The following is a 22,871-nucleotide window of genomic DNA, read 5'->3' on the forward strand; positions in this document are numbered from 1 at the left end:
TGCTACCAGACGGATGAGCCTGAGCAGCAGTTACTTCTACAGACCCGATAGATCCAGAATCGATCAACGGCCACTGGTCCTCTGGCCTAAGCCGGGTGCCTGAAGTTAAGTACAGGTTGTCATAGTCGATAGGTGTAGTTTAACTAGTAGTTAATTGTGTGTAAATAAAGTACCCTTGACCTTGAACTAACTAACTGGTGTTTGGCTCTTTGGTCGATAGACGGTTGAACCTTGTGGTGGTATCATTTGATACCTGGCGACTCTGAGCAATATAGTATAGATATCTAAAGAAAGGAGGGCAACCTCACTGACTGCCATATTTACAGTAGTAAAAAAGGCAAACAAACTGAGCCACTGCTAATTTGAGCCACCGCTAATTTTAATAAAAGTTATAATTTATGTGCAGAAAGAATTATCTTCGAAGATGAATAGGAATTCTTCCCAAGTTGCTCATGTTCTTCTACTACTAAGAGTTATTTTCCATATACTTTTGAATTATATGCAATAGTAGATTTGGTTACGTTGATTTAACCGTTGAATATTTAAGACTATTCTCAGAGGCTACGCATAAAGATTTGACAAACAAAAATCAGTCACAGTGAGCAACAGCAAAAATGAGGGCCATTTTAAGTAATAGCTCTGAATGTGAAGGTAACCAAGATGTACCATGGAAATATTACCTACCTTAATCAGCTTTCCCTGTTACACTCTACACTCTTGCAACAAAAATCGAAAGTAATTCCAATCAAAGTTGAATGAGCATCACAGACCACAATCCTACCAGGATTTTCTTTTAAAAATACAACAGAAGGAAAAAGTGCCTCTTATACAAATGGAATAAACAAAAGTACAATAAATTGTCATTTAATAACATTATTGAGGAAAACTTTTAGTAATCTATATAAACAGTCATGCTTCTTCAAAAGAAAAAAACCTCTTGATATTTGGTGAGGACAACTTGAATTCATTACAGAGGTCAAAAAATGAACAACTAGAGAGAATTTCCCAGCTGCTATTTCTTGTGGACATTCCAAACATAGATAGTAAGGTTACATCCACTAACCAAATAAACAACTAATTTTAAATATGCCTAAGATTTGAATAGGTTTCTTTGACAATTCAGGTAATCTTTATGAAACACAATTATTTTTGATTACAGGCTCTGGTATGTTTTAATAACTCAAAAACCTTACATTTTTAACTAGGAGCTAAGATGTAGATGAAAGATTAACTTGCACTATACGGAATAAACCTTTAACAAGGAAGCAATATTGTGAATCTAAGTGTCATAGTGCAAGGGTGTGTTAATGTACTGCAGTAAAGTGATAGCGAACTTTTCCACTCAAAATTAACCCTAATTGAGTGAATTTAAGGCACGAATGCTACCACTGAGCCAAGGATGATGCTTTACCGAGCACACAACTTCCATGCCTTTCAAACACCTTAAATACAGGTGACATAATTTATTTTTGTAGAAAGAAATCCTCTACTTCGCAAACTGTATGACCCTGCTTTGAGTTAATATTGTGTGGTGTGAATCTGCTTGTTCCTTCTCTTCAAACTCATTTTGGTGCTTTAACAAATAATGATATCGCTGAGTGTTTTAAAACTATAATGAAAAACAGAAGAGAAAAGGATAAGGGAAAAAGAGAGAAAAATGGAGACTAATGAAGTATGACGAAGATGCTTAATTAGAGAAGTATTGAGAATGTTTTGAAGCCAGGGAGTGAGGGATATAACCCAACATTGAGATGTAGGGATTTCCAGAAAGCAGCAGCAAAACTGCTGAAAGACTGTCCCCCCAATGGTGAAGCAGAAACCAAAGGGTAAGCTCACTGTTGGAGGAATTAAAAACATGCACAGGGAAATGCGGAATGAGGAGATTTCTTAGGTAGTAGAGTGCAAAGGAGATTAAAAAGGTGGAAACTCATTATGTATATCCCTCAGGAATTACCTGGGAAATCCTCTTGGCCAGATTTCAAAGGGAGCTTGAGGGTGGTGAAATGATAGCAATTGAGACTGTGTGTGTGTGTGTGGTGGGGGGGAGGGGGGGGTTTATTTGGGAATTTTGAATGAGTTGAACCTGAAAGGATAATGGTATATTTAAGGTTTAGACGGCATTGGAATGAGGCAGGGTCAGAGGTGAGGAATATCGCTACAGATGTCAAACAGTAGATAAAATGGCATAACTAATCTAGAGAAGGAAGCTGAACTAGAGTTGAGCAGTCTTCTCAACATCACATCAGCTTGAAGTGGCAGAAAGATTCAAGGCCAGACATACTAATACGAATAAAAGGGAAGGGCTTGTTTTGCAATTATCAAGGGCACGATCTACCGGACACGCTGCACCAGAAAAGCAGCACGTCGTGGCCGGTAGATGCGGAAGCCTGTGCATTGTGGCCGGATCACATTTTGGCAATTCTGCATATTAGAGCAAGACATCTAGTCTCACTCTAATATGCAGTTCTCTGAGGTAACCAAGGCATTGGGATCTGTTGCCTTTGCCTTGGAGACTTCGGGGAGCACCGTTCAGTACTGGTCTCCTTGAATGGGGACCAGATGAAACGGCACTCTTGGGGGGGGTCTCCCAGGCATCGGAGGCCCTCAGGTACTTACCATCAGGGCAGGGTGACATCCCGGCAGTGCCACCTGGGTGCCAGCCTGGCACTGCCAAGGTGCCGGGGGGGGGGGGGGGGGGGATTGGTTCGGGGATCACCAATTTTTATTACATGCTGTACCTGCATACCGACTTTCTACAATTCATGAAGACACCCAGGTCCCTCTGCCCAGATGTTTTGAATCTGCTTTCCATTTTGATAATAATTTGTCTTTCTATTTGCTGAGGCATTAAGAGAGTCTTTGGAGAGGCTTAGATATTCTGCTACTTAACGGTCTCCCCTGACATTTCTGGAAATATAAACCTTTCAGTCAACTCCAATTGTAGCCATTTGGAACATTCCTTCCACAAGCAGCAATGAATGCTAAGTCAATTGCTAATTTTAAAAAGGAGATTCATAGATTTTTGTTAATCAAAAATGCTTTTTAAGCAGTAAAGTGGCCTACTTTTGTTCCTATGTCACAATAGTTTTCTGGCATTGTTAACTATTTGATTAGATCTTATAATTATATTTTATAATCTTATATACCCCAGGTACAAATAACCAACAACATGGTATGGCCAGTGAGAAAGATGTGTCGGGCCTGTGGTCTAAGATTTATTGAATGCTACAACTGCACAGCTGGCTCACTGAGTAAGGACATATGAATCAAAGCACAGGAAGCTATTATGGTTGTTTCCATGGTTCAGAAGCTATATTGCAAGACGCTTCGCAGGATTTCATGCAGTGTATTATTTTGTCACTTAGCAACTTCAAAGTGCCCTTTGGTAATTTAGGGCAGCAAATCTGATAGCTGTGATGCTTATTAGCATGTTTACCCTTTCTTGAAGTAACAGGCTGGATGCCAAGGGAGAACCAATTGCACTCCAGAAGAAAAATAGAACCAATCAGCAAGAAGGGCAATATGGAGTGCTTAATTGGCATTAAACAGCAAACATCAAAATTAAAGCCTGAACATTGTGTTGTTCATCAGAGCAGAAAGTTTAGAAAATGGTTCAAATTACCAGTTAAATTTGATCGTGCTATTTTCATGGTATCCCATTGTTCACTAAACTTCATTGTCATGGTGTGGGAGAGACTGTAGGAAAGTTCTTTTCCAATGAGTTTATAAGAAGCAACAAGGATGATATTTCTTCCCTTTATACCTTTGGTTCTATTTTCTGGAATGCAATTTGTTCTCCCTTGGCACCCAGCCTCCAGACCCGAGTAGATGTTATGTTATTTCAAGAAAGGTAAACATGCTTGTAAGCATTATAGCGGTCAGATTTGCTGCCCAAAATTACCAAAGGAGAGGAAACGAAGGATGAAATCCCAAGGATTGACTGGGGAATCCTCTTGGTAGGGTGCATTGGTCAGGAGGGCAAGGAGTTGGGGTGAGCATGGAAGTGATGAGAAGTAGTTATACCTCTTCTCAAAAATACAGCTATCTTAATGAGGAATCAGCAAGGGAAGGTTTTCCTTCAACCTAATTTTCATCATTCAACACTGAAAAGCTTGTATTTTGAAGGGTAACTCGCAGAAGTAGACTTTGGGCCTGTACCTAGCCCCTCTCTGGTTAGAGGATCAAAAAGAGGTAGGCAGTGAAGTATTGTAAGGCAAAAATGCGAGGACTCTTTTTGTGACAGGGCCAGTGGGACAGACATTGCAGGCTATTCTTTCTGTACAGTAGCCAGCAGATCCTGGTGCTGGCAATTGTTTCCGGTGATGTAGGCCCTAGTTGCTGTGTATTTTGTTTGATTTATTTTGTTGTGATTTGCCGGAGTATAATGCAGAATTGTTAGAACTTGGAGCAAGTAGCTAATTACAGGAAAAAAAACTTTCATTTCTCTTCAGCTTCAAACTCAGCCCATAGAACCATAGAACACTCTCAAGTATGACTATCTGCAAAGTCTATTTCGTAAAATATGCAATAAATGACAGTAATAGTCACAGGTTCCACACCATCATAACTCAGGTTCTATCCTTCGCTTCACAAGGGGTCCTTTGTACTCCAAGTATATATTGTTTTTATTTCACTATCGATTTAGGGATGACTAGACAAAATTGTCTCAGGTTTTTGTGCTACGACCCCACTAGTAATTTGTTCTGTAATTTAATCTTCACGAAAAATTTCCCCATCAACATCAGCACCCACCACACTTGGTGTGACCAACAGCCTTGTGCTCTGGGCAGCTCCCTCTGCACACTTAGCCCACCAATCACCCCAATTGGATGGAGCTCCTGGAGGCAGCCTGTCAATTGGTCACCTCCAAGAAGATCTACAGGACCCATCGGGACCCGGACGTGCATATAGTCCTGATAGTGGGGTTCTAACGTTCAAGTCCCAATGCCTGCCAAAAATTTCAACCCAATGAACTCTCAAACCAAAATGTCATTAACATCTCTTTTGATTCTGCAAATTCATCACCATCTAATTCAGCAATGGAAAAGTAAATGTGGGACCAATCCTGCTACCGTCTACAAGTTCGTCTTCTAATTTATCCAACATGGCTCAACTATCAACTTTACCAAAACATCAGTATTAACCACCTTTAACTATCTGCAGCTTTGGAACATAGCGCACCGAAACAGCACTGTTTTGTGAATGTTTTAATTAGGAGTAGGAGTAGGCCACTCAGCTCTTTAAGCCTGCTCCACCATTCAAAAAGATTTTTGCTGATCGGACTGTAACTTCAACTCCACATTCATGCCTCTCCCCACCATTTAGTTAAAGGTTTCAATACATTTTTCCTGCCAAATATTCCCACATTGTACTCTATTTGCCAGGTCCTTGCACACTCACTTATCATACAATCCCTACAGAGCAGAAGGATACCATTGGGCCCATCAAGTCTGTACCAGTCCTCTGAAAGAGCACCCTACCTGGGCCCAAACCCCCACCCTTTCCCTGCAACCCCACCTTAAGGCAATTTAGCATGGCCAATCCACCTAACCTACACATCATTGGACTGTGGGAGGAAACCGGAGCACTCAGAGGAATCCCATGCAGACACGGGGAGAATGTACAAACTCCACACAGAGTCACCAGAGGTCAGAATCGAACCCGGGTCTCTGGCCATCTGAGGCTGCAACGCTAACCACTGTGCCATCCCTTAACCTATATCCCTTTGTAGTCTGTGTATTTTTCACATTTTTTCCCCCCTAAAATTTAGAGTACCCAATTATTGTTTCCCAATTAAGGGGCAATTTAGTGTGGCCAATCCACCTAACCTGCACATCTTTGGGTTGTGGGGGTGAAACCCATGCAGACATGGGGAGAATGTGCAAACTCCACACAGACAGTAACCCAGGGCCGGGATTCGAACCTGGGTCCTCAGTGCCGCAGTCCCAGTGCAAACCACTGCGCCACATGGCGCCCTTATTTTTCACATCTTATTAACCTACCTATCTTTTGCATAGTCAGCAAATTTAGCAACCATACCTCCAGTCCCTTCATTCAAGTCATTGATGTAAAAATGTAAAAGGTTGAGGCCCCAGCACAAATCCTCTGCACACCACACGTTACATCTTACCAACCAGAAAAATACCCATTTATGCCAACCCAGTTTCCTATGAGTTGGCCAATCTTCTATCCAATGCAATATTTTACCCACCTATTCCATGAGCTTTTATTTTTTGCAGTAACTTTTGATGTGCACAAAAGCCTTCTGGAAATCTAAGTACGACATGTTCATTGGTTCCCCTGTATTTGGAGCATATGTTACTTCTTCAAAGACCTCTAATAAGTTAACATGATTTTCCTTTCACAACACCATGTTGACTCTGCCTGATTACCCTGGATTTTTCCAAGTGTCCTGCTATAGTCTTTACTAATAGCTTCTAACATTTTCTTAAAATATTTTTATTGAAAGCATTTTTCATATATAAAAAATACACAAGCCAAACCTCAGCAACAGGTAACAAAACAAAATCCACCCTTCCCATCTCCCCCTCGGTTATCCCAAGCTCCTTTTTTCCCTTCCCCTCATACACCCCAACAAAAATAAACATAACTCTCCACCTCCCCTGCTGACGCTTCAAATCCCCTTAAAGTTGTTGATAAATGGCTTCCACCTCAGGGTAAACCCCTGTTCCACTCCACGTATGGCAAACTTAACCTTTTCCAGGTACAAAAATTCTGCCAGGTCACTTACACATGGAGCTGCCAACTCTACAAAATCCGTCTCCGGGCTATCAGGGAGGCAAAGGCCAAGGCACCAGCCTCTCTCCTCACCTGAACTCCAGATCTTCTGACACTCCGAATATTGCTACCTTCGGACTTGAAGCTACCCCTACGCTTACGCCCAGAATTTCAGACATTACATCCGAAAACCCCTTCCAAAACCCCCTCAACCTCAGACATGCCCAGAACACATCGTTCACCCCCCCCCCCCCCCCCCACACACACCTATCTCTACTCCCGAAAAGAACCGGCTCACCCTGGAGACCGTCATGTGGGCTCTGTGCATCACATTAAATTGGATGAGGCATAACCTCGCACACGGCAAGGAAGCATTCACCCTCCTTAGGGCTCCCCTCCATACCCCAGCTCCCAACTCTTCCTCCCAGCTTCTAACATTTTCAATAGGCAGATGTTAGGATAGCTGGTCTGTAGTTTCCTGCTTCCTGTCTCCCTCCATTTTTGAACAAAAAAGTTAAATTTATTATTTTCCAATCTAATGGAACCTTTCCCGAATCTAGGGAATTTTGTAAAATTAAAGCCAACGCTTTAACCACCTCATTAGCCACTTTTTTTAAGATCCTAGGATGAGGTCCAGCCAGAATTTTCACAACACTGACCATTTCCTAATTTACAGTATATTTCTGGGATGTTACTTGTATGTTCTGTAGTGAAAACCAATGCAAAATCTCTATTCAATTCACCTGCCATCTCATTTTCTATTAATTCTCCTGATTCACTGTCTATAAGACCAACTTTCACTTTGTTAATTTTTCTTTTGTAGAAACTCTATCTACTGTTTTTATATTTCTAGCTAGCTTGCACTCATACTCTAATTTTTCCTTCCTTATCAATCTTTGCGTTTTAAAATATTCTGTCCAACCTTTTGACCCGTGATCCATCTGTGCAAATATATACTTTTTTAAAAAAAGTTTGATACTACCTTTAATCTTTTCAGTTAACCACGAATGGTGTGTCCTCTCCACGGCATTAATCTTTCTCATTGCAGTGTATCTATTTTGTGCATTCTGAAATATCCTTTCAAACATGTGCCACTCCATCTCTATTGATCTATCCCTTTACCCAAGTTGCCAGTTCACTTTCGCTCGTTGTGCTTTCATGCCCCTCATAATTGCCTTCACTCAAGTTTAAAATGTTAGTCTTGGACTCACTCTTCTCTCCCTCAAAGTCAATGTAAAGTTTTGCGACCGAGGGATGCCTTCATGAGGCCATTAATTGCCAAAATCTTGGTGACTCTTGATCTGAAGTACATCGAGTAGTTTTAGGGATTGGAAGCATAAGCACCACACTCATTCCAAGCATGAATCAAGCAAAGGACCAGCAACTGCAGTCTCTAAATATAACAATCATAAACATAGTTAGACATCAGGTCCTGGAAATGTTACACACCAGTCTAAATAAGAATGAGGTGAACACCCGCTAACAGATTAAAAACTGGGCACATATTAAAGTCATGTTTAACATGCTGCTGATCTGTGCAAAAACGGATCTAGACACAGGGTAGCTTTAAAAAAATAACTTAGTTTTCAAACTAAATATGACACAAGAATTCAAAGTGAATTTGAAAAGCTTCTTAAAAATGCTGCAATAATGAATCCAAATATAGAGAACTACATTCTAGAAGTTGTAGTCGCATTGGTTCTGTGCATGATTAAACAAAAATTGCAATTTCTTCTGTATACTACCACCCCTCAACACTTGCTATGCAATGAATGTAGAGACCTTTCAATTTGGGAGCTTGTTACTATGTGATATATATATGCACAATGGAATAGTTAAAGAGTGGATTGAATAAAGGATTGTGGATTGTAGTCATGTAAAATGGCTGACTCCCAATTAGAATGGCCAAACCCAGATTTAAAATGACGAACGGAAGAGGCTGATGGGAAAATCAGCCACCAGGACTCAAACAGACAGCTGCAGGTAAAACAGTGTATTCGCCTCTGGAGAAGCCAGACCAAACCGATACCTGCAGCCATCAACATGACAGCACCCCAGCCATCTGCATATTAATCAGCAATCCCCGGGAACAATTGATACAAAATAGACACACAAAGCCAACCCAGACCTTTCGACGCCAGCAGGAGCTGACACAAAGAGAGGTAAACGACCACCCCTCGATCAAGGAATCGCTCCTGTATTGGAGAATATCGAACCAAGTGATTGCGACCAAGTCCAATCACTTGGAACCAGGTACAAGGTCCGCCCCGAGAGGCGGGAAGCCCCTGGGGACTATAAGAATAGGGGCCAAGTTCAAATCGACCCTTCTTCTCCGCTCCGCACCCTTCGAGACCCTTCTGCAAGAGAACGTAAGTTTTACTCCAACGATTGCTACCAGATAGGCACTCCTGACTATCGACTTGTACCAGCTTTTGAATCCCGCAGGCTCAGAACCCATTCGAAAGGCCATTTGTTTCCCTGACCTGGTGGGGCATTTCCAAAGTTAAGTATTGGCCTGTTAGTTGTAGGAAGTAGCCTAGAAGTAGAATTAATGTATAAGTATTGATTGCTGTATATAATAAATGAGCGTTGATTTAACTCTTACTAAGCGGTGTGTTGGATTATTAATCATTACTCGGACTTGAACCTGGTGACTCAAGAGCAAAGGTGACAGAATTAGAGCAATTAAACTAAGGCTAAAACGAGCAACAGGATACAGTTGATATGACTGCGAATAGAATTTCTCAAGCTTTTGAAAACGGGATCTGGAATTCTGCACTGGCTTCAGATTTAATGAAACATCTATTAGGTCTGTAAATAATGGAATATATGTAATTTTAATCAATGAGCAATTTATGTGCTTTGCCACTTTATTTTAACCAGACTTTAATTAAATTAAAATTACTGCAAAACTGTACAGAAGTATTTAAAACTTGACTGATGGCACTAGTCAATTCCTTAGTAAATTAAATGTTCTTTAGTGTTTAAAAACATTTTAAACAGTGAGAAACTAGGGCCTTCATCACGAAAACAGCTTAATTAGATTAACCTCATCAGGGAAAATCAGTAAAACCTTCTCATGCTCATTAATTCCAATGGGAGTATGACCGTTTTGAGGGTGTAGCTGGTTTCATTTCATTTCATTTCTGAAACAATTTTTTAAAAAAGCATAAAGGATTGCAGAAATACAATTTTATATATGAAACATCTGTCTTTTAAAGAAAAGCAAATTACTGCGGATGCTGGAATCTGAAACCAAAAGAGAAAATGCTGGAAAATCTCAGGTCTGGCAGCCTCTGCAAGGAGAGAAAAGAGCTAACGTTTCGAGTCCAGATGACCCTTTGTCAAACTTCTTTCTTTTATGCAGGCTGGATTGATTTCAGTTAAATTGCACTGGTTGGCAAAGACTCTACCGATGGTCACAGGGAAGTCATAACTGCATCCTTGCGAAACCTTGTTGATTATGCGTGAAGCTGACGTTTCATTGATCATTCAACAAATGAAGCTCAAATCGATGACAGAGGAAAAACTATCCAACACAAATAGTTTAGATGACTGAGAGGTGTGAACACCACTCCCAATGACCATCTGCACAGTAGAAAGATTAGTTCACTCGCTGAACCAGACTAATGCAGTTGCAAAAGTGTCAATATTGACAAATTAACTGAATATGCTGTCCTTCCTGTTGCTTGAAAGGGGCGTGATCAATTCTCTTTGCAATTGCCATATTTAGCAATAAGACCCTTCTGTAGAAAGGTGGAGAGGAAACAAGAGAGAATGATGCAAATCATAGAGTGATTTTCATTCAATTTACTAAATAGTTGTAATGCTTGTAATTTGCAATACTTGCCTTCAAAGATATTGAGGGTTGGTCAATTAAAATTACTGGGTAAAGGTAAATAGAATGAATGTAGGTAATTGGAGTTGAGGTACAGGTCTAACTGAACGATGGAACAGGCTTGAAAAGCTGAATGATCTACTCCTGTTCGTTACGTTCCTATTGGATAATTATAGTTGATCAATAATGGTCAACAAATGGATGCTAGCTACACAAATTAAAATGAGAGTGGCTGAATTTGGAAAGAAAAAAATACGCCAAGCTGGTAATTTAATAGCAAAGCAGTTTTCAGAAAGAGATGAAGGTGAATGGTGCTGGCAGAAAATAATTATGAAACAAAAGAAAATGCAAGTATGCAAGAAATAGAATAATTAAACAGGAAAAGAATAATGCAAAATGAAGAAAAGACCCAGGACCAAAAGATGGGAACGTAACCATTATTTTCATGGATATTTTACAATGCAAAAATGGGTGCGACTACCATTTAAATATATATCTACAAATGCTAATTTGTCCATTAATCTTAATCAGTTCTTAATTACTAAAAATAAACAGACACTACTTTTATCACGTCTTCACATGTAGCTATTAAGGTGTCTAGAATCCCTACAGTGCAGAAAGTGGCCATTCGAGTCTGCACCGACCCTTTGAAAGAGCACCCGACCTAGGCCCACAACCCCGCCCTATCCACATAGCCCCTCCCAATCTTTGGACACTAAGGGGCAATTTACCATGCACATCTTTGGTCTGTGGAGGGAAACAGGAGAACCCGGAGGAAACCCATGCAGACATGGCGAGAACATGCAAACTCTACAGTCACCCAAGGCCGGAATCGAGCCCGGGTCCCTGACACTGAGACAGCAGTGCTAACCACTGTGCCACAATGCCGCTCTTAAAAAAAAATTAACTATGAAGGATAAAGACATATTTTTGGAATGTTAATCATCACAAAAAGGGATAAAATTGGAGGTTGGGTTTTCACCGGTACACATTTCAACTACATAATGCATTTTCATGCAGTTTTAGCCAGTTATTTGTTTTACAGCTTTTCGATGGTCCTTACACTTACTCTTGATCTGTGCAGGAGTAAATGTCATCCATCGTATCGTTCTATATCTCTGTACAACAATCAAGTGGAAAAGTAAATTAAAACTAGAAATATAAATTCTACAGTAGAAATAAAAATTCTAGTTTTCTTATATACACACCCTACATTCATACTCCTTTTCTATAGGCAAAAATACTTATACCCGAGTGAAGCAAACTCTTCCAGCTGAAAGTCTACTGGTAACAGAAACAGAATCCCTTTTGATTAATATTAATATGAATAATTTGAAAATTTGATTTTCATCTTCAAATTCCACAGTGCTTCATTCATAACTAGGGCCTTTGATCCCAAACATCTTCAAATTGCATAGCAGACAATCCAGATTTTTTTCTTCACCAATATTGTCCGCCTGGATTTGGCCGATAGAAAGTATCCTGTAGTATAAAGTATCCTGTAGTAGAATCCTGAGCTATTAGGTGCCTAACCCAACAACCTACACAGGAACAGACAAAACGCATACCCCATTTTGACCAGTGATTTGAGTGGCAAAAAATGAATGCAAATAGAGAAATATTTCATTTGTGTTTTGAGTCAAATTAAACAAGATGCATTTAATAACACAATGATTTGTTATCCACAATATCCACTTGCTTCTCTATAACTTTTTAAAATAGACTTGAAGCAAGTTTATGGAATAGCAGTTGTGCGCTAAACTCACCAAAGGTACCAAATTTTGAATTTATATACATCCCTATTAGAAGATTTTCTGATGCAATTCAATTGAGCACCACAATGAAAAGTAGTATTCTATCTCAAAAATCGGATTCAAGCACAATTAATGTTTGTAAACCATGCAGTGTTAAAATTGAGATGTGGCCACCGTTCTGCTTTCGAAGATAAGTAGATAGAAGGAGGATGAAATTACACAAATACAGTAAACATAGTCATTGGGAGGTGAACAAAATCATCTACCATTTTCATTATGTTTTTGCAATGATTTGATTTTGTGACCAAATTCTGAAACATCAACAACTAGCTCAATCAAATTATATTCATTCCAGCTGTAATCCCAGTCCACTTGCAGTAAAAGACCTGGAAGGAGATTCAAGATTCGGCTGTGACAAGATCATAGTTTGCGCTTTGGATCTGTTGCATAAATTTTCTTTGATGTGAAATTGATCCCTGATCTATATAGCATTTTAGATTTGGACTCTACGCTGATCCTCAAATTACCTCCAACATATTTGTCTGCTGGGAATATTCATATTACGAGAAACTATATACAGTCAATTCCTAATGAACTAATTTAACTTGCATGATAAATAGGAAATTAGTTTGCAACACTTCAGAGGAATACACAAATAGTTGTGCATTATATTTCTGTAAAAAGCAAATAGTTGAATGTTATTCAACTTTTGCAAATACTTCAGAGAATTCACCCAGATTTGCTATTAGTAAACTATGATAACATCATAGTGCAACATTATAGCAATGAGTGTCCACATGGTCCCAGAAGATCTGGAAAGCTTTCCTTTTTGCTACTTCAATTGGTGGGGATTAGTGGGAAAGCATTGGATTCCCAGTTGATCAATCCAACAACAACTAATGCCTTTAATGTAGAAACACCCCATGGTACTTCAGAGGCATCCTCAAAATAATGAACTGCATGTTATCGTGCAAAAAATTGCCATAATACTGAAGGTGACAAAATGCTCGGTCAAAGAATTAGATGAGAGTTTTAGTATCAGATGTGCAGGAGGTAGGAATGGAGGCTTGGAATGTTACGGGCATGCAAATAGGCATTTTGTGACTAAAGAATATATGTTATTCAACAGGTAAGAATGGAACTAAAGATAGACTGGAGGAAGATTGTGATCAACCATCTCAAGGTTGCTGAGAAGTTTTTTTATTTATTTTTCCAATTAAGGGGCAATTTAGCGTGGCCAATCCATCTGCCCTGCACATCTTTGGGTTGTGGGGGCGAGACCCACGGGGAGAATGTACAAATTCCACACCGACAGTGGCCCGGGGCTGGGATCAAACCCAGGTCCTCGGCGCCGTGAGGCAGCAGTGCTAACCACTGCGCCACCCTAGGTTGCAGAGAAGTTATGAACGACAGGAATGGATAATGCGGCACAGTGACAATCAAACAGAGTGCCATGTTTGACTTTGGAAAGCACTGGCTAGGTGTTGTAGGAGCAACAGAAACCTGATTGGAGAGATTCAAACAGGGACTTGTGGCACAGATGCACAAATTTGGGGAGCAATGACAGTTCAAGGACTCAAGAGCAAGAAGCATTGCAATAAGATTGCAAATGGCAATGATTGAGAAATGAAAATAAAATAAAGTGCAGGTATTGAAATAAGAATGAGCACCAACAGTTCAGCCTTGAATCGATAGAGAACAAAATCATCCCTATTTTCATTAAGTATTTACAATGCAAAGGTAGCTGTCACCATATTATTTAAATATGTACCAAGGATTACCCATTTTTCCATTAATCACAAGGCAGTTACTAACTTGGAAGGGTTGAGGGTGGATAGTTTTGAGGAAACGATAATATTGACCTTGGAGAAAATGCAGTGTTGATTTACCAGAATGATATTTAGATTCCAGGTGTTAAATTATGAGCAGCGATTGCAGAAATTGGAATTTTATTTCCCTGGAATTTAGAAGGTTAAGATTGACTTGATCAAGGTTTTTGAGAAGAGCGGAACTAATTGGGTATATAGAAAGAAACCATTTTTGCAGGTTGCAAAATCCAAGATTGGTGCCTTAGTCTGAAAATTAGACCCAGACCTTATAAGAGTGAAATTAGAAAACAATGGTAGAAGTGAGAATTATTTTCTGCAAACTACAACTGAAACTTGATCAATCGTTAATTTTAAATCAAATTGATTTTTAATAGCCAAAGGTATCACAATGAGCCACAATCTCATTGAATGGCAGGAGAGGTGCGAGGCAAGAAACAGTCTGGGCCTGTTTCTATGTTCCTAACGAATGGAAGGGAACAGAGACGGAGAAGGAATCATTTAGAACGTCAGCATGCCTGGCCTCTTAAATGGTCAACAGTTTACCATAAATGGTATCAATGGGTCATTTGAGCTGCTGTTGGATGTGTCAGTAGCTAACTGCAGAATGGAATTGACACTAGGCCATGTTCTTAGCCGGGGAAGGGTGAGTCCATATACTTGCTCTTTTATACATATATAGGGTAGGGAAGGTGGAAAGGCAGAAAACTTTATTCGCTTGTTAGAATTGGGAAATGGTAATATTAATGGTAAAATTAGCTCAATTTGTGGACCCCATTTTAGCAGATTTTGAAAAGAATTCCACTGCCCTCAATCGCTCAGATATATTTTGGAACAGCTTGGAAACTAAACAATCAGGTGAGAGGAGAAAGGCATACATTCTGTTTGATTATGAACATAAATATGCAGTAATCAAAAACATCCTCAGAGACATCATATTTTTTTAATCATTCAGTACACCTTTGTTTCAGTTTGCTTCAACTTATGCATACAGTCTACTCCTAATAATTCAAAGTCACTTCTTGCATGAAATAATTGAGATACTAATAATCTGAATTAAGCAACATAAATAATACAGCATAGTGAGAATTTACTGCTGAAATTTGAAATAGCAGCTGATTTAAGCAACCGATTTAAGAGGAGCAGAGTGTATGGAATAAATATGGAAGATTGCCTTACATTTTACCATTGTGCAGGGGGTTGTGAAGAGTGGAATTAAGGAGAATTCTGTGTAGGATTCATTCAGGGTAACTGTCAAAACCCTGATGCTTAAAATGCGTTACAGACTTTGATTAAGTCAACGCACAAGTTCATCTCCTCTTTAATACTGTAAAAGATGTGTACCATCTCCAGGGAAATTTTAATTACTCTGTTAGGACTTCTAGCCACTGGTGCTAAGGAGCAGCCTGACCACTCTTCAATACCAGCCAGCTAAAGAATGCGGAATGCAAGGTGAGAACCATATTTGTAAACATTTTACCACAATTAAATGGCTCAGCTTCACCTCAAGTGCAAACTTTCAGCCACCAGCCACCTGTTGGGACTAATACTGTAGAGAATATTGACAAAATGCTACACTTTGCATCCAAATGAGAACAGAAAAGTCCTGGAAAAAGTACATCATTTTACAATACCAAAAATACACTACAAGAGAAATCAAAATTCTCCCTAAGCAAACCAAGCCTGAAGGGCAACTGTGCCTTCACATTTGAAATAGCGATACCAATGGGTTTTTAAAAAAAAAAATCAATACAAAGGCTTCTTCAGGGTAAAGAAAATTTGCAAAGTGCAGAAATATCACAAGCACACTTATACTGGTAAGATTCCAACAATCCCAAGATGTCTGCAATCATATGCAACATCAGAACTGGAACAAAGCCTCACAAGCAACCTCTTCTAAGGTTTTTCCTACAAAAATAGTTTGCTCATCTGCTTTTTGTTAGGAAGAACCATGTATGGATGACTCCACAAAAGGGATATAGTATCTTTAAAAACTGAGACTATTACACTCTTACCAGGGACTCTCAATGGCTTTAGGCAGTGCAGGAAAAAACAAAATCCTGTACTACTTACATACATCTAGTGCTGTTTAGCTTTCTTTGAACATCTGCCATAAAAGTTCATTGTACAGCCTTGGTACTGTACTGATTGCCAACTACACCATTGTAAACTTGTACATTCGTAGTTACTCTGCTCTGAAAGATTTACTATCCCAGTAGTCCACACCTTTCCTGCAAGGTTTAATCTCAAATCATTCGAGTCTTATTGAATAGGATCTGTTTTTCACCGCAGCAGATTTGTTACACTTGTCCTGCTAGCACTGTGATGCAACAGTGAAGTTCACCTCCAGTTCTCTTGGGAGTCCTCACTGAAATGCCACATTTCCAGAGAGAGTAGTGTTCATAGAACGTAAAACAGGCAGAGGGTGAGCTTCTGTGTTAAAAACCCAATAGTCCAAGGGCAAGAGGTCATCACTAGAAAACAGGAGGTACAGGTATCTGAAATTTAAAACAAAACATTGCCATTACGAACCAAGCTAATTATGAAAGTAAGATACTTAAGTTTTCAGGTCACACCTCTTGCTTCCACTGCAGCAGTGATCAGTTTACATATCAGACTGCAGATGAAACCTGGCACCCTGCTGTGTTTAACTCAGTTTTGCAAGAAGTGGTACACCAGCAAGTGGAGTACAACTTTTAGACAGGAAACATTTAATGAAATTGGAACATGTACATTGTATAGACAAACCTCTGCATCGGAGGTTTCCAGAAGGTTTTCAAACATTTTTGGTGAAGCTGCCTTTAGAATTTCATATCTCATAGATGTTCTCTTTTTCTAAGTAACAGAATTTTTGAATGGTGCAAGAGGATTTTATCTTTTCAACTAGCATAGTCCTAAAGACCTTTCAGCTGCCTCCACTTGTTGACAAAACAGGTTTTCACTCAAAAACGCGTAAAGCTGTCAGCTAAGAATAGTAAAGTGTAAATTGTTTCCTTCAGTGATAATGACAAATTAACAAATGCATTCGCGATAGGTTGCATAATTGTACAAATAAATTTCATTTCTCAGGTCTGAAAACAAACAATCATTGTTAGATGAGGTGAAAATGACCAACGGCTCAAACAACATCATCCTTACAAATGGATCCATCCTTCATCTAGAAGATGAAACTAAAACAGTCCCAAATCAAAAATTCTATCAAGTGCTTGTTTAGCCAATTATTATGACAGCACTGTCTGTTAATTTACCATGGTTTGAACTATATCCAAGTGAAACTATAGCCATACAAAACATGCTAGTGATGGCAGATTTCTATTTTGCCTTAGCCACAATACACACCCACCAAGTTTTCCTGGAGGTGGCAATTTGTACTGGGATATGGTTCTATAAGCACCATCAATTGCCCAAGTGACCTGTAAGCACTATGAAAAGTGAGATCACCGTTACAAAGCTGATCATCTTTCCAAAATGTCTTGGCTGGCAGTTAGTTGTGCAGGTTTGCAATGGATTCAAATTTCAGTTTCCACATACAATAGATGGAATTTATCTCCTCTCCCCCACGCCCATCCCAACACCACCACCTTCTATCTTTATTGGCTGCCTGCATTTTCAACAGTTGCTGTACCTGATGTTGGTAGACAGGTGCAGGCCTACGGTGGTGAAGGCATTATAACACCAGAAACTACCACAGTATTCCAACGATTGTTGCTTGTGGCAAAGTAGACAAAAAGCACAAACAAAAGGCTTCAAATAGAATTAAACAGATATTGAATTTGGAAATCTCAGAGCTAAAAGATCACACAGCACAATTCCTCGAAGAGTAGGCCAGTTTTCTCGTGCCCTATCCAAGGTTTCTCAACCAAAGTTAGGAACACAGATCATCATTGTTGGTTGCAAGATCTTTCGGTGCTCAAATTAGCTGACACGCTTCCCCACCTCACAACAGTAACAATATATCAAAAGTTCTTCATTGGCTTTAGGATTTCTCCCAATTAATATCTTTTCCCCAGAAATTCTAGGATACTGTATGTCATGATATTGTGAAAACAGTGATGTCATAGTGGGTAGAGCTCCGGTCAGGTCAGTCATTTTGCAGGTTTTTGTTGCAATTTAAAAAGCAGTGTGTGTGTCTGTGTGTTTCCAGAGAGCTGCAAGTTTTGCAGTTTAGTTTTGCAGTTGGAGAAAGCAGGTTGTGTGTGTCTGTGTGTCCAGAGAGCTGCAGGAAAAAAACAAGGCGCTGAAGCTGAAGTCAACCAAGCTAATATATCTCTGCCATTCTACAGAAAATATATATATCCTTTAACCTGATGTGATACTGTTTAAAGATGTTAAGTCTCTTGGAGGTTTGAAGGAACATTTTAAGGAGTTATTTACTGTTGCAATATTTTCTGAGTTATCTTTGAAGTAAGGGGCAGCACGGTAGCATTGTGGATAGCACAATTGCTTCACAGCTCCAGGGTCCCAGGTTCGATTCCGGCTTGGGTCACTGTCTGCGCGGAGTCTGCACATCCTCCCAGTGTGTGCGTGGGTTTCCTCCGGGTGCTCCGGTTCCCTCCCACAGTCCAAAGATGTGCAGGTTAGTTAGATTGGCCATGATAAATTGCCCGCAGAGTCCAAAATTGCCCTTTGTGTTGGGTGGGGTTGCTGGGTTATGGGGATAGGGTGGAGGGTGCTCTTTCCAAGAGCCGGTGCAGACTCGATGGGCCGAATGGCCTCCTTCTGCACTGTAAATTCTATGTAAATATTCTATGTAAGGGATGTTAAGAGATCCAATGTTTGTTTAAGATGTTAAGTTGAGTTCATAGAGTAAACAGTGTTTTGTGTTTAAGAACCAATGTGTCCATAATTGTAATCTCACACCTAGGGAAAAAGCCGTGTGCTAGGAAAAGCAACAAATACATTAAAGGGAGAGGTTGGTTGAACTCCATGATACATTTCGGGGTTCTGAAAACGCCTCGCCGATAACAATATGCAGACATGCACATAATGCGATACAGATAGGCAGCTAATGAACACATGAGAACAGGACATAACCAATCAGCAGGCAGAATACTTAGGGGGTGGTTTCCCACTATAAAAGGCACGAGGCACTCGCACTCCGCCTCTTTCCACTGGGGACGTCTACAGAGTGAGTCAGGTGTATATATCACATAACAACTACAGCATGTGGCTAAGAGCTCATCTGGTTCAGTCAGACAGAGTAATCACACTTTGGTTAGCAGAGAGTTTAACTCACACGAGAACTGAGCTAACTGTGTGACAGGTTCAATAAATCAAATTGAACTAACTTCAAGGTCTGGAGTATCTTTCAGTTATAGCTGCATCCAGTTGCAGCCCGTGTTATCTCAGTGTGCTTAACACGACATGGTAACAGGAGACTGCTATCCCTAGGTGGTTTACCTCAATCTGTCCCGTGACGACCAGCAAATGTATCCCGGCACCATGGAGAAGATCCAGGTTCCTCAACAGCTGCAGACCTCCGGCGATCTCAGTGCCAACTGGCGGACTTTCAAGCAGAGGTTTCTGCTGTACATCGAAGCCTCAGACCTCGAGGGTGCGTCTGACACAAGAAAGATTGCGCTTCTCCTCTCAACTGCGGGGGAACAAGCCATCCAACTCTTCAACTCGTTTAACTTCACCGAAGGCCAGGACAAGACAAAGTTTCAGACCATCCTGGACAAGTTTGATAGTCATTGTGAAGTGGACACCAATGAAATCTTCGAGCGCTATATATTCCAACAACGCCTACAAGGTAAAGATGAATCTTTCAACTCCTTCTTAACTAATCTCCATCGACCAACGCTGTCCTGCAACTTTGGTGACATTGCTGACTCCATGATCAGAGACCAAATCGTTTTTGGAGTTCACTCTGATCCTCTGAGCGAGCAGCTTTTAAAAATCAAGCATATGACCCTGTCAGTCGCGGTTGAAACATGTACAGTGCAGGAGCACGCCAAAAATCGGTATTCCCAATACAAATCGGCTGAAAATGAGAAACTTGCCTCCCATGAGGTAGAGTGTGTGCAGGCCATCGCCCGGATGCAGTGCCTCAGCATTGATGAAAGCGACCACTTCGCGCGCTCTTCCCGGAGCCCCACGCATGCGCGATGCGAATGGGATAACGAAGCGGCCGATCACCACACTGCGCAGGTGCGATGATGCACGGAGCGCAACAACGTCATGATGCGCCTGAACTGCGGCACCGTCCACTTAAAGAAACACTGCCCTGCAAGAGGCAGGCGATGTTTAAATTGTGGAGAGCCTGGACACTATGCAGCCTTGTGCAGGTCTGCACCACCAGTCAAGGGCCAGCGCTCCCAATTCCAACGCAGGCACGTTCGGGGTGTCCAACAAGGTTTAGAGGATTCTGATCCTGGCAGTACAACGAATCCAGAGGACGATTGCCTGGAGTCCCCCTACCATGTGGGCATCATTACCACACGTGAACATGCCTCACCGACATCACGGAGCCTGCCCATTCTCACTGTGGATTCGGCGGACGAATGGCTTGCGGTGATGCAAGTAAATCAATGCTCTATCCAGTTCAAGCTGGACACAGGTGCTTCTGCCAATCTCCTTTCACAGGCAGATTTCAACCACATCAAAAAGACACCCAAGATCCTTCCAGCAGCCTGCCAGCTCCTGGACTATAACGGCAATGCCATCACAGCACTGGGATCCTGCCATCTGCTCGTCTCCAACAGGAGCATTCACGCAAGGCTAAGGTTTGAAATCGTGAAGCCAGATAGGGCCTCCCTGTTCGGCGCACATGCATGCAAGCAACTAAACCTTGTGCAGCGTGTCTACACAATGACCTCCCCCAACGTGGATCTTCAAGCCGGCACTGACGACATCCTCGCTCAGTATCCGGATGTGTTTGATGGGATGGGCACTCTGCCAAATCGGTACAAGATCCTGCTACGGCCTGATGCCACGCCTGTGGTCCACGCACCACGCTGGGTCCCGGCTCCACTGAAGGAGCACCTGAAGGTGCAGCTAAAGGATCTTCAGGACCAGGGCATCATCTCCAAAGTTACAGAACCGACTTACTGGGTCAGCTCGATGGTATGTGTAAAAAAAAAAGCCTTCGGGGGAGCTGCGCATCTGCACTGATCCCAAGGATCTCAACCAGAATATAATGCAGGAACACTACCCAATCCAGAAGCGGGAGGAATTCACAAGTGAGATGACACATGCCCGGTTTTTCATAAAGTTAGATGCATCACATGGATTATGGCAAATACAGCTGGATGAGTCCAGCAGAAGGCTCTGCACCTTCAACACACCGTTTGGCAGGTACTGCTATAATTGTATGCCGTTCGGCATTGTCTCGGCCTCGGAGATCTTCCATAGAATCATGGAGCAGATGATGGAGGGCATTGAAGGGGTTCATGTGTATGTGGACGACGTTATCATATGGTCCACAACCCCCGAAGAGCACATCTCTCGTCTCCAGCAGGTATTCCGCCGTGTCCATGCCAATGGCCTCAAGCTGAATAGGGCCAAGTGTGGCTTTGACATGTCAACACTTACGTTCATAAGTGACCAGATATCTCAGCAGGGTGCGCGCCTGGACAGAGCAAGGAGACGCTTCAGCAGCATGAAATCGTGACCTCCCCGTGGTCCAAGGTGGGCATCAACCTCTTTCACGCCAATGGTCGTGATTATGTGTTAATCATTTGATTATTTTTCAAACTACCCAGAAGTCATGAAGCTCTCGGACCTCACATCCAAGAGCTGTCATCAAGGACCGTCATCAAGGCCTGTAAGGCGACGTTCTCCAGGCATGGTATTCCACTCACTGTCATGAGTGACAATCGTCCTTGCTTCAGCAGCCAAGAATGGTCAAGATTTGCCCACTTATATCAGTTTCATCACGTCACTTCCAGCCCACATTACCCACAGTCCAACGGGAAGGTTGAGAAAGGGGTGCACATAGTGAAGCAGCTCATCTGCAAGGCCACGGATTCTGCTTCCGACGTCAACCTTGCGCTGCTTGCGTACAGGGCAACCCCTCTGTCTACCGGCATGTCACCGGCTCATCTCCTGATGAACAGGGACCTGCGGACGACTCTTCCAGCCATAACTTGCCTGATCTGGATCACCTCTCGGTGCTGCAGAAGGTGCAGAAACTCAGGGACCGGCAAAAGCAGGGCTATGATGCTCATGCCACCGATTTGCCTGTGCTATCCCCGGCGGAGGCTGTTCGGATCAAGCTACCTGATGGAGACTGGTCAGCTCCAGCTGTTGTTGTTCGACAGGCTGCTCCTCGATCGTATTTTGTATGTATCGCTGATGGCTCTGTTGTGCGGCGAAACAGACGGGCACTGCGCACAGTTGCCCGCCCGCAACCACATTCTTTGTTGTTTTCATCTGTTATTGTGTCACCTCCTGATACCTCAAACCACGAGGCCACCAGTCCAGCTGCAAAGGCTGAAGGGAAATTCAGCCAACACAGGCAAAGACGAGCAAATACAGAAATCATGTGTATTGGAACCTGTAAGAAACCAGACAGTACTAAAACTAGCAGCCATCTGCGTAGTAATGCAGCAGCCATCTGCATAGTAATGAGCGATTTCAACGCACAATGGCAACAGTTAGGGTGAATAAAGCCAAGCCAGACTCCCCGGCGCCAGCAGGAGCCAAGACAAAGGAAGGCCAACGGACACTTAGGGACCGCCCAGCGATCAGGAACCGCTCCAGCATTGGAGAAAT

The 22,871-nt window shown here is 41.6% G+C and overlaps 1 protein-coding gene across 1 annotated transcript in view; it reads right to left on the minus strand.

The window, feature by feature from the left end:
* Positions 1-838: 838 nt before the first annotated feature.
* The window catches only part of man1a2 (mannosidase, alpha, class 1A, member 2), a 180,856-nt gene continuing 158,823 nt past the window's right edge, over positions 839-22,871 (minus strand). The window contains 1 exon segment of the mRNA XM_072513775.1: positions 839-16,654. Coding sequence (XP_072369876.1) covers positions 16,522-16,654 — 133 coding nt within the window. The 3' untranslated portion in view covers positions 839-16,521.

Source organism: Scyliorhinus torazame, chromosome 8, assembly GCF_047496885.1.
Source record: "Scyliorhinus torazame isolate Kashiwa2021f chromosome 8, sScyTor2.1, whole genome shotgun sequence".
NCBI classification, from domain to species: Eukaryota; Metazoa; Chordata; class Chondrichthyes; order Carcharhiniformes; family Scyliorhinidae; genus Scyliorhinus; species Scyliorhinus torazame.